The 12,567-nt window shown below is 35.7% G+C and overlaps 1 protein-coding gene across 4 annotated transcripts in view; it reads left to right on the top strand.

Annotated features, from left to right (window-relative positions):
• LOC100746196 (acetylcholine receptor subunit alpha-like) overlaps nucleotides 1–12,567 on the top strand; it is a 102,388-nt gene that overhangs the window by 79,342 nt on the left and 10,479 nt on the right. For all 4 annotated transcript variants that reach the window (XM_024371414.2, XM_012392170.3, XM_003493779.4 and 1 more), the window contains 4 exons: nucleotides 4,145–4,284; nucleotides 4,840–4,884; nucleotides 9,017–9,126; nucleotides 9,871–10,051. In XM_024371414.2, coding sequence (XP_024227182.1) covers nucleotides 4,145–4,284; nucleotides 4,840–4,884; nucleotides 9,017–9,126; nucleotides 9,871–10,051 — 476 coding nt within the window. The remainder of the gene's footprint in view (nucleotides 1–4,144; nucleotides 4,285–4,839; nucleotides 4,885–9,016; nucleotides 9,127–9,870; nucleotides 10,052–12,567) is intronic.

A 12,567-nucleotide genomic window follows, 5' to 3' on the forward strand; every position in this document is an offset into this window, starting at 1 on the left:
GCAGCAACAATTTCACGGACGTTGATTCGACAACCGATACCGGTACTTCCTTTCGTTTCGTTTCCTTTTTAGCTTCGTCCGCTCTGCTCGACGATTGCGACGATTAAACTCGATCCCCGGCATCGGAGTTGAACGAACGTGCAACTCCATTGTGGATAATCGTGCAGGCTGCCGGAGAGCTTTCGGAAGATGTTCGATCACAAATACCCAACTTCTGGTTGGTTCCGGACTGCGACCTAAATCTCTCGATGGTCTTTGGGATAGTCTGCTAACGAAACTTCATCCGCTAAACCGCTGAAGGTTGTTTCAAGATGAATAGAGTATCTGATGATCACTTGGGATTGGAGAAAGGAAGAGAGAGGAGACGATTACAACGAAGTGGAGAGTGAGGAAGAAGAGAAGAGAAAGAAAAAGAAGGGAAAGATGGGAAGAAGGAGGTAGCAGAGAGATGGAAAGTAAACTATAAAAGTACAGTAAGAAATAAAAAGGAAAAAAGAAAGGAGGAAGAGACTTTTAATCGTACCTCGCGTGTGGACGTTTTACATGTTTCTAAATTATAGTCAATTATATATCGTGTAAATGCTATAGTCACGATTGATTTCCTTGCCAACAGAGAGTAGTTGTCGCATGATACATTAAATTAGTATGCAGGTATATCTTCTTAGAAAAGGTTCAACACATAAACTTACGTCTTTCTGTACATTAAACATCGGTATCTGTATATTTACTTTGGCAAAGATCAAGCTTCGAATCGCAATAATTGACAAGCTAAAACGCCGTTTTAGGATACGGTTATCGAACAGGCTTTTAAAAAACCTTCAACGAGAAACAGAAACCAGCAGAGAGATAAGAGTAATCGGTCACGACTGACACAGTCTCTCTTCCAATTGGCCAACCACCAAAGGCTTTGTGCTTCCAGTCAAAATCCCCAGCAGTGTTCCAGCTCTTCTGTCTCCGCTGTGATCGTCGGAGATGAGAAAAACTACTGTGTCCGTTTGATTCCATTAACGTTTAAACCATAGTCAAAATCTATCTCTAAAGGGACAGAACAAATTTTTATTAATCGTCGCGATGTCGATAACGAATGCTTCTTCGTTCCGTTTCCACGTCGTTCATGTCCGAAAGACTCGTCGAACAGATTGTAAAAAGGCAGATTTCACTCGTCCCGCTATCGATGAAGCTTTAAAACTAACGAAAGTATTATCTAGCGTTAAAGTTTTCGACGTTGAAATTATTATTTAATTATACCAGGATGCTTTAGAAGATATTTAAATTACTACATATTTAATTACTATCATATTACAATTAATTATTTTTCGAGTAACAAAAATGGAGATTTCTTTTACTACGTTTTATCGTAGGTAAAGAGTGGTAAGAATATTTCGATGTTGGAGTAGTTTTATTTGGAGCTTTTAAAACAGACGGACGATTGAAACGTTGAATTCATTCGTGTAAGTCCAACGCGGGCCCGCGATTCATGCAGCTTGCATCCGCTTCCTCGAAAACCAAGTCGGGCACGTTCGAGGCGCACGTAATTTCCGGCTAGTTAACCGATTACTCACGAAAGATTGCGATCGAATCGATGGCCATCTGTTCGTGCTACAGGTTATCATTACATCTCTGATCCAACGTATTACGTGACGGTCGAAACTCGTGATTTCGTTCAAATGGAAACGTCATCGTGAATATATTATTTACGAATACACCGTACACGACTTCGCCGAGTTTGCAATGCTATTTTAGCCCTTAAAAGCTGTTGATTAATCACGTTATCACGTTAATCATTGTATCATGGCTGAAATTTCACCTCGGTATATTTGGTATTATATTTAGAAAAGCGATAAAATCAGACAAATGCAATTAAATGTTTACTATTACTTTAGATTGGGTTGGATTATTACTATCCGATATTAAATGAAAAGCCGTTGTCTGCAGTGGTTGCAAATAATATTGCGATAGTATTATATATATAGTAGCGCAATATTGAAAAATAATATGAATAAAATTCACGTAGGATGAAATTTTATCTATAATCCCTATTAAACGTCGAATTCGCCAAAAACTTAACAAAAAGACGCGAAATTCTTCGATTTTATATTACTCGGGGAAGAGGATTATCGGTTTGTGTAAAAAATAATTGCTGAAAATAAAATAGTCATTTATACGAACGACGCGCGATATCTGTTACGTATGTGACACAGATTAATCGTTCGAATTTATTTCGTTGTGCTGCGCGATGTTGCGTAGATGATTTCTGATCGATTCCTTCGAGATATCGTATCAACTTCTCTCACATTTCCTTCCAACCTGTCCGCGATTCCTTCCAGGCATCTTTCAGATTTCGCAACACATTTCTCGCTTATCAGAGATATTTCCACGAATACGCTTATACATATCACGAGCGAGTTTCTCTCTGCAAACCAGTTCAATCTTCCGCTCGTCTTGAAATGTAGTATATATATATACATATATATATATATATATATATATATATATATATGTACGATATTTTCGGAGAAATTTCATATGTTTTTATCTTGAACCCCTTAAGAGCTAAATTATAGGAAAACTCGCCTTTGTTTAATCCTTTATCCATAAAATTTTATCGGAAGATCTTTTCCGAAATGAAAGTTATATTTTTATTCGCAATTTCCTAAAGAATTTTAGCCTTTTATAATACAGTGATTTAATAAATGAAATTATTAAATAACCTGAAAGACTATATCTCTGTGATAATAGCAAAGATACGGGCGTCTATATTTAATGGTTAAACTCATAAAACCCAGCTACTAATATCACGGATTAATCTGCTAATATTGCAAACTTGGACCTTAAGGGATTAAAAGTCCAAAACGAAATTTTATCGCGTTTTAAAATAAAACGAAAAAAACAACGTCTTGTCGGTGGAACAGCGGTTCGTGGAATATTGCAAAACAATGCATCACGAATCACAAAGATCGTCAAGCGTGTGCAAGGTGTACCGTAAATATTCTGGCACCGCTTCAAAACCGAAATTGTAGCCAGCGTTGGTTCGTATACAGTTGACGCGTATTATGAACTATCCTGGTATCGCTCCAGGGAACTCGTAAAACATCGGTAATATTATGTTCGGAAACGATAAATAACATGTACGGTGGAGAGGGAGAGAAACCTGCCAACGAAATCTATTACAAAATTAATGGTATCATTGAACAAAGATCGCTAACGAAATCGCCGTTGGCATCCGTTTTATCCTGTGGCTTAATCGGTCGTAATTATAATCAGTTGCGGGGATCGCGTTTAACGTATGGAATAAATACATGATCCTACAGAATCCTCTGTATCCTCGACGCCATCGTTGTGTTCGAATATTAATTACATTGCACAGTGCGGCGTTTGAACGTGGATTCGGAACAAATATCAACAAATACATGTAACATGCAGTTTTCTTAAAACTTGATACGGGAAGATCCAACGTGAGTAAAGAGTCTGTTTATCAAATGTTTGTCGGTATACTTCGTATTGCCTGGGTCAGTAGAAATATCTTGAATATTTATTTCTTTGTCTTACCACAGACGATAACGTTTAAATAAATAATGCCGATATCGGGAACATTTTTTCAAATTTTTCCGTAATTATCGTACAAAAATAAGAACGCAATAAAGAAATGACTACTTCATTAAAAGCTTCTTTATTACAATAAAGAAATCAGAATAGTATTGTGAAGGTCGATTATCGGTACTTGCATTGCGAATGCAAATTACCTAAACAGAGATTTCGGCATCGATATAAAATTCGACGCAACGATTCTCCACGATTAAATACCGAAACGTTTTAAATCACAGCCTCGAAAGACGCGAAAATAACAGGAACATCCAGTAGAATTGCGTGGCTTTCGCGTATTAAGCGGTCAAAATTGTTCATCCCCTTTCCATTGCTCGATCGAACTGTTCGTATCAGCCCGTTCGAAAGCCAAATTGTAGTCTGTTTGCCTTTCTGCGTGAGAGATAAATCGGCCATTCTCTACAAAAAAGCGTTAAACCACCCCTAGCCTTTTATCGAAAATCGTTTGGAACTCGAGTTGCCAATGATTTTCCAATATATCGATCAGATTGGTCTGCAATTTGTCTGTCATTTTTTATTCCTTTTCTCGATTTTGTTTCAGGATGCTCAGGAAATCCAGATGCGAAACGATTGTACGACGACCTCCTGTCGAATTACAACAAGCTGGTTCGTCCAGTGGTCAACGTCACAGACGCCCTCACCGTTAAAATCAAGCTCAAACTCTCGCAGTTGATCGATGTTGTAAGTTTCACTTTAAATTAATTGGCAAACGAAGGTAACACGAAGTAAACGCGATAAGTCCACCTTTCACATAGTTGAGAAATAGGAAACATTAAATTAGGTTCAAAGACATAAGCATGTTAGAAATAAGCGAGTTATACTTATAAAAATATATATTTCATTACAAAGATGAACGGGAAATATTATCGTTTCCGAGATATTACATTTTTATTTAGATATTACACTGTTTTCATTAAACATTACTGTTGTCAGATAACATTGTTTTTCAAAAAACCCTAAAAAACTTTGAAAGAAAAGAAGGGTGTTATTCTTTGTGCGTCTTAAATGTTTTACGGTTTATATTAAACATCACTGTTATCAAATACTATTTCCATTTCTCGAAAACTGATAGAAACTTGAGAAAAAGAGAATTATTCCTTCTGCTTCTTAAACGTTGCTCGTGTACCGTTGTCATTAGACATTGCTGTTATCGAATGATATTATTATTTTTCAAGAAATACTACTTAAAAACTTGAAACAAAAAAAAAGAGGATCATTCTTCTTGCTCCTTTGCAGAATCTCAAAAATCAAATCATGACGACGAACCTCTGGGTGGAACAGGTACGTGTACACATTACATGCATGAGAGAGAGGAAATAATCTTTTATACTTGATGTATCTTACAACGCGTTTTGCCTTTAACTAAATTCTGTCTAAAAAAAACATAGAGTGCACTTGGTTCCGGTTGCATAAGTTTCATTTCCAGTCGCAGCACCGGGCATTGTTTTGCGCGAATATATAAACGGGCACACGAATATGTGCGGATAGTCGGTAAAACGAAAATCAGACAGAAGCTTCCACTCGAGAGTCACAAAATAAGTCCGGTGAACCGTGCAACCCACTTTCAAACGGTAGATTACGTAAGACAGATTCGCATCCGTTTCCGTGCATCCATTTCATCCCTCCTCCTTCTTCTCCCTTTTTTTATCGTTATCTTACACGAAATTAGCGATAGCAGAGAAGTTACAAGCGAACAGCGAAAAGATAATTGTTACAGACGATTGAAAAGAAGAATTTAGATGATTAAAAAGAATAATTTGTAGAAGGTGGCCCATTTTATATTGATTACTTGGTTACTATAAAGTAATTAAATTTCTAGAAATTGTCGTATTGTTCTTGCAGTTGTTTCTTAGCTATATAATAATGTATGTTTTTTTATTTCGTAATTCTAACATTGTATTTTATGTTTTCAGTACAATAAAATACGAAAGACGAGATACAAAATTAAAAGAAACCAAGTGCCTTCATCAATATGAAAATATGATCTTTCATTAAACATACGTGTTAAAGATGTGTTAGTAGAAAAGATGAGTTAGCTGTATCCGTGTCTCACACCAACATGAGCGTTATGTAGTTTAATCAAGCCTCAAAATACTGACGATGAAACGTGGAAAATATTGAAAATAACAAAAGTAATCAGAAGACAAATGTTATGATCGGCAATTTTATAATACAAAACGTGAAATCGATCCATGGTGTTTGCCTTGGCTTTCACGCTCGTCCATTTTTGACGCTCAATTTCTCTTAATTGGATCCGCGATCGCCTCGATGAATCGTATTCGATCGCAGCTGATGGGATACGCGGTACTTGCGGGCCATTAATCTGTTAGACAGCGTCACCAGGTAACGACCGTAAGTACATAAAGACGAGAACCGATATATAATCAGATCAAATATTGATGGTTCGCTGGGACTCTGTGCTCCCGCATATATTAATGGAGCTTCGGCCACGTGTAACAAACGCTCGAACGAAAAGGGGGCAGCTTCCGTCGAATTTCGTTTGTTTGCCTATCAGTTGACCTTCGAACCGCTGTTTCCACCATCGATTTAATCGGTAAGAGCTTGAAATTCTAGCGTAAAGGTACCTCGAGTATTACCGTAGGAATTACGTCCGTGAAATTTATAGACTTGCATCTTCCAGCACTTTGTCTTTACCAAATCTTTCATGATACTAGTCACTATGAGATTCTATATATTTACTACTTGACTGATATTTACGCAAATCTGAATATTTCTAAGTATAATGTACAAATTGAAACTTAGGTAGAAAATTGTGAATACCTGTGAAGTATCGTAAAGGGTAATGTACTTTGGGTATTTTCTATATTTTTACGTATTGTGTTACGCATTCATCAACGACAAAAAGTATGATCATTTTTTGTTAGATCGTAATCTCCAGCGTTAGAAATCGACTGTATCTACTTTAACAGCTTATGCATCGTCATTAAATGGCCAAGAAATGATACGTATCAAGAGAAATAGCACTGGGATAGAATGGAGTATTTATCTGTCGATAATGTTTATACATATGATGTTTCCCCATATGACACAAGCATTTAGAGGCTTAGGTAACTTACGGAGAATAGACAAGCTGAAAAGATTTAACGTTCTGTCTAGCAAACGTTGTAGAATGTGTAGCTTGAGGAATTAAGTGGTATCAAATAATATAGGTCAGACATATAGTTCAGTGATCACTGATCAGACATTGGTTAAACACAGTTTCGTTCTCTGCCACCATTCTTCGCTAATTTTATTGGATTTCTTTTCTATCGAGAAATCACACGATCATTTATGTGTTTCATTATTCAATCGTTTAATTATTTGAAAAAATTGGAAGATTGTATAAAGTAGAATAACTTTGTCGAATACTTTTCCAAATTCGTCAGTGAATGAACTAACTTGCTATTTTTCATCGGTTCGCTTTGTTTTTCCTTTTCCCACTGTTTTTCTCTCATAAATGAGATATCCAGAAAAGACTTTCCTTGCTTCGCGTTAATTAACATTCTGTCGCATGCTCTCTGCGATCCCCTCTGTCAATTAGCCTGACGTACAGTTCTATACAATCACTTTTTGCTTTCCTATCGTTCTTTCATTATATTTTTTCTCTCCAACGCAAAAATATGCGAGACGTTTCAAACGTTGAAAACATTTCCACCTGCGAAAAGTAAGTCGAGTCGTATAACGTTATTCGTGTCGATCGATCGAAAAAGGATTTCATTTGTTATACTCGGGGGATTCGGTGGAAAAGTCTCTGAAATTTTCATAAGTGCGTTTACTAATATGCAGACTGAGGATATTTATGAAAATTTTTAATTTTATAAACACAATTAAAGGAATTTGTTCCAGCCGCAGGATGTTACAATAAGTGCTATACTTTGCGTATTATGCGCAATTTGACGCACTTAACTTTCTCGTAAGTACGTAAAAGCCCACCAGTGTCTAGTGATGTGTTTTAAAGTTCCTCGGCATACACGTTCCTTTATAACAGTTCAATTTTTCTAAAATTCAAATTTTTCTATTTTAATCTTTCTTTCATTTTATCGAACGAAAAGAGTTTCGTAAAAATATGCTGAAGACAAAATTGAAATAAAAAATTATACGTATTAATAACTATATCTTTTTACATTTTGTTCGAACTTGGGATAATTCTTGACTTTAGAAAAATACAATTAGACGGAAAGTGACAATATTAAAGATTTCATCGTTCGTATCGTTTTTCCTTTCAATCCCTCGATCACTTACAATAACATTTATAACTTTGATATTTATCATTTTGATATTCGTTTGTCGTTCGTTTTTTAAGCTTTGCATACCACTATTCTTTTTATTCTGTCACGTTCTCCCCAAGATATCCAAAACAGTGGCATACACAAGGCATACACGTGTAATCCTGGGCATTTTGCCCGGCATATATCCCATCAGCGGCGTGTTTCATCGTTCCTTTCGTTTTAATTAATTTCACCCGGGATCTGATCCGACGGAGAGGCTGACAGACGTCAAAACTGTTCAACGTCGCGAACAAAGTAAGCCTGCTGCTCGTGGCAGGCCGAGTTTCACGGAAACAATCCGTCGTGGAAAAAGCTGAAAAGAACAAACGGCCGCACGATAATCGCACACACGAACGATACGGGAAATACAATTCTGGGGCATGCTTCCACCCTCTGCTTCATAATTTGCCCCTTGAATATTTTTAGCCCGGCGTTGCGCTTAATTTCATCAGGGCTTCCTTTCTTTTCCTTTTTCTTTTTTCTTTCTTTTTTTTCTCCTTGAATTTTATTCAGCTCTATACATATGCGCGGTGTTACAAAATAATAATCCAACACTAACGGTACATGGTATTCATCGAGAGGAGAAAGAAAGGCTCGTGACTTTACGATTGATCAATGTATTTACATGAAACTTATAATTATTAATCGTGTCGGAGTAGTCTTTTTTTAGGCGTGGCTGATAAGTGTGTACATCGTGACAATATGTTAAACGATAGATAATGAACGCCATTTGTAAATACATACGTATGTATATGTCGATTAAAAAAAAAGTAAGAAAAAATATCGTTTCGCATCGAGGAATTATTGTCGATGAGAAATCATAGTAAGGCAGAAAACTCTATTTCGTATTTTACAAAAGATGTAAGAAGATGTTTTCCATTTACTACGTTAATATGTATTCTGAAATTCTTCAATGGGTTGATTTGTTTCATTGTTTTCATTGTTATCAAAAGGAATACGAAATGATATATATTACATGGAAAGTATTGATTTGTAAATTTATATGAATTAAGTATACTTAGTATTTCCTTTGGCGAGTACTTTAGGATTTTTTATCAGATTTCTTTAATAATTAATTCAAACATACTTCCCCTGAAAGTATGTACATTGTTTTTATAAAATCATTGAAATGTGTCTTGTTGCAGTCATGGTACGATTACAAGTTAAAGTGGGATCCAAAGGAATATGGTGGGGTGGAGATGTTGCACGTGCCATCCGATCATATATGGAGGCCCGATATAGTTTTGTATAACAAGTAAGGCCTTCTTTTCGTCACCAAGCAAATTACGTTAATATCTAGTGCTACTCCTTAATGGATCTAACTTTGTAGAGGGCATAAGACATAAAAGACCATCTAGAATTACTTGGCGAACTGCCACGAGTAATCTCCTAGTTTTGGAATTTTCATAACGGAGCAAACTCGATTTATCCTCTGCCCTATGAAATTCTACTCGTATTTCTTGCTACTTCATTGGCTAATATTCAACAAACGTCCGATATTAAATAATATAACATAAAATTTCACTAATATATCACGATTCAAGAATAAACAAAAATTTGGCAAATTTAATAATATTATATATTTTATAATATTATAATTTATTTATTTACAATATTATAATATATTTTAGAATTTCATAATATTACATATAAATTCATAAGAAATAAAATTTCTCGTATTTGACAAGTTGAAAATAAAAAAATAAGATTTCGTACAATATGAGAATAAAAGTTCCTCGTCGTCAGAAATTAAGTAAAAATTCCATTGTTAGTTGAAACTTTCATTAATAATATAATATATATACTCTTTTCTTTTAACGTTAAAAAAATACAACTGAACAAATAAAACTATTAATTAAAAATTCCGTTATTAATTAAACCCCACTTAATTTCCAAACAATCGACAAAAGTATTATCTTTGAAAATCTTCTTGAAAATCAAAGGACAGTTTTATCGATATACAATTAATTATAATGGTTGATCTATTTGATTTGAACAGTGCCGACGGTAATTTCGAGGTGACGCTGGCAACGAAGGCGACGTTAAATTACACAGGGAGGGTCGAATGGAAGCCACCGGCCATATACAAGTCTTCCTGCGAAATCGACGTAGAATACTTCCCGTTCGACGAGCAGACGTGCGTCATGAAGTTCGGCTCGTGGACTTACGATGGCTTCCAGGTAACGATCGTCTTCAACTTTCTCATCGCATTTTACTCATTATCAAGAAGAGGTCATCTTCATTCAAGACGTGTTCAAAAGGGTGTTAGAAATTTTCAAGAAAGATAAGAGGGAAACTTGTGATAAAATTATGCTAAGAATTGCAATTACGAGCGATGAAATTTGCCAGTCGATTTTAAAAAATTGTTTCGGTACATCTTATGTTTGAACAAATTGTAATTATATCTCAAAGGACTAAAAGAGTATTATTGGTTCAAAGAAACAATTGATACTGTAGAAAAATTGTACAATTATAAATTCATTCTACAGGCTAAGAATGTATTAACGTTACCACATATCGTAACGAAGATTCGACGACAGATCTCCGTTTAATTTATTCAAAGTCCTCCTTGTTTCGATTCTGAGAAACAACCGTGTTCAGTAAAATTTGACATCTTGCGCGACGCTATTGCGTTAATCTTGTATAATTTTCGAGAACATTCAATTCACTCGCAACAACACTATTTTATGCTAACCACCCTTGTTATAGAATTTTAAATTAGAAAAGAGAAAGAAAAGAAAAAGCAGGCGAAGAGAGGTTTAACAACCGTGAAACGTGATGTGATTCGCTCGTAGAAGCAACCAGAACGTATCGGCGTAGCTGAGAACGGTGCGTAATCGGAAATTAGATTAAGAAAGTGTAATTAACGCGGCGCGTGAGTCAGTTGCACAAAGCGACGCCGCGAATTTATTTATTTGCATGTTATTGCGCGCTTCGTACGAACAGCTTGGTCCAACTTATCACTATGCATGAGGACGGTACGCCATCATCGCGGATGTACGCCGAATGAAACGTACATAAATTTCCAACGATTAATATCTCGTCTACGCGATACACGGGGTTGTTTATTATACCCCGGTACCGCCACTCTTTTTCCGGCCACGTCGATTACTTCCTTGATCCGTCGGATTCCTCTATTTCTCTTCACCTAATCGATATCAGCGAAACAAACGACGTGACAGTGCGGTATTAAAATTTTGGAAGAAGCAAAATTTTAAAGGATAAACTTTTTAGCGAAATTCTGAATCATCTTTCTCCTGTTATCAAAAGATACCAAACTATTACCGATTTTTGTTTTAATCCTACGCTAAAGTCTTTCTCAAAATACTATAATAAAGTTACTTGATGAAAGAATAATTAGCGAATAAAATTACCGACGACTAGGGTGTAAAATTTGCAGCAAGAAAATCAAGATGAAAGGAGAAGTGAAGAATCAAGAAGAAGTACTAAGTGTAGGAAGAAACAAATCCCAAAGGCGCATCGTTATGAATCTATAAAATTTCTATAAAAATCATGAACACGTCCATTTGATCGTTCTGATAATTTTAGTATTGATAGACCTTCATTATCCTGCAAAATTTTCCTTCCATATCAACAAAAAAAAAAAAAAAACGAAAGAAGAAGGAAAAATTTTGACCGATATTCACGACGTTATAAAGAATTACAGGATCGTCGAACGAAAGAAGAATTTACATATAACGAAGCTACAAGTGGGCAGGACGAGATCGTTTCGCGTCATTATTCCCAGACGATTGTCGTGCATGCAGCACGAGTAGTATCGCGTAAAGTATCTATACCGGTCGATGAATAATGCATATCGTGTATACATATACATATGTGTGTGATACGTTGTCCATGCGTCATCAGACGCGACGACGGGATATCCATCAAGTTCATTTAATAAGAAACACATACCCCGATCGATCAGCTTTATATACGGTATACGAAATGGACATTCCGTAAGGGGTGATTACGTGAGATGCTTTTAACGATCCGCCACATCGTATGTGAATTCTGGGATCGTCAATTTCTGTCGACGAACAAGATGTTTCCTTCTATTAGCGTTTATAGCTGGTCGCTATTTTCATTCGATTCAATAGGAGATTTTCCAGTAATTAATATTCGGAAACCTGTCAAGCAATATTACGATAACAATTATAAAACAGATATGTCAACGTTTCTACTATCATTACGAAGATCCTAAGAAATCTGAGATGGACAGAATATAATTTTTTAGGGAAAAGAACTTGAAAATTTTCGCCGTATCCAATTAGGGATTTTCTAACGATTAGTATTGAAAAGCAGTGCTAGTTGAAAAATTAGATGAAAGAATTGTTAACAAAATACAATTTATAATATCCTACTATTAGGATGATATTAGGATGATTATAAAAGATATGAAGAAAGTAGAAATTATTTTTTTTTAGAAGAATCGCTTTAAAAAGCGTTGAGGATGGTCGACGATCGCTAAACAGATCGAAAGGAATTTTTGACTAATATTTCGCGTGACCCTTTTTTAAAAGGTTTGCTAATTTCTTTAAGAGAGATTGGTATTGTATATTCTTTTAAAGGACACACACACACAAGGACACTTTGGCTGAAGTTTCTGTGTCGAGTGGCGATTTTAAAGCATCATATCGTGCAGTGTCCCAATGTTTCACCTCGAATCGTTGTCTCGAAGTAATAATCGAGAATT

Source organism: Bombus impatiens, unplaced genomic scaffold (assembly GCF_000188095.3).
Source record: "Bombus impatiens unplaced genomic scaffold, BIMP_2.2 scf_1293, whole genome shotgun sequence".
NCBI lineage: Eukaryota > Metazoa > Arthropoda > Insecta > Hymenoptera > Apidae > Bombus > Bombus impatiens.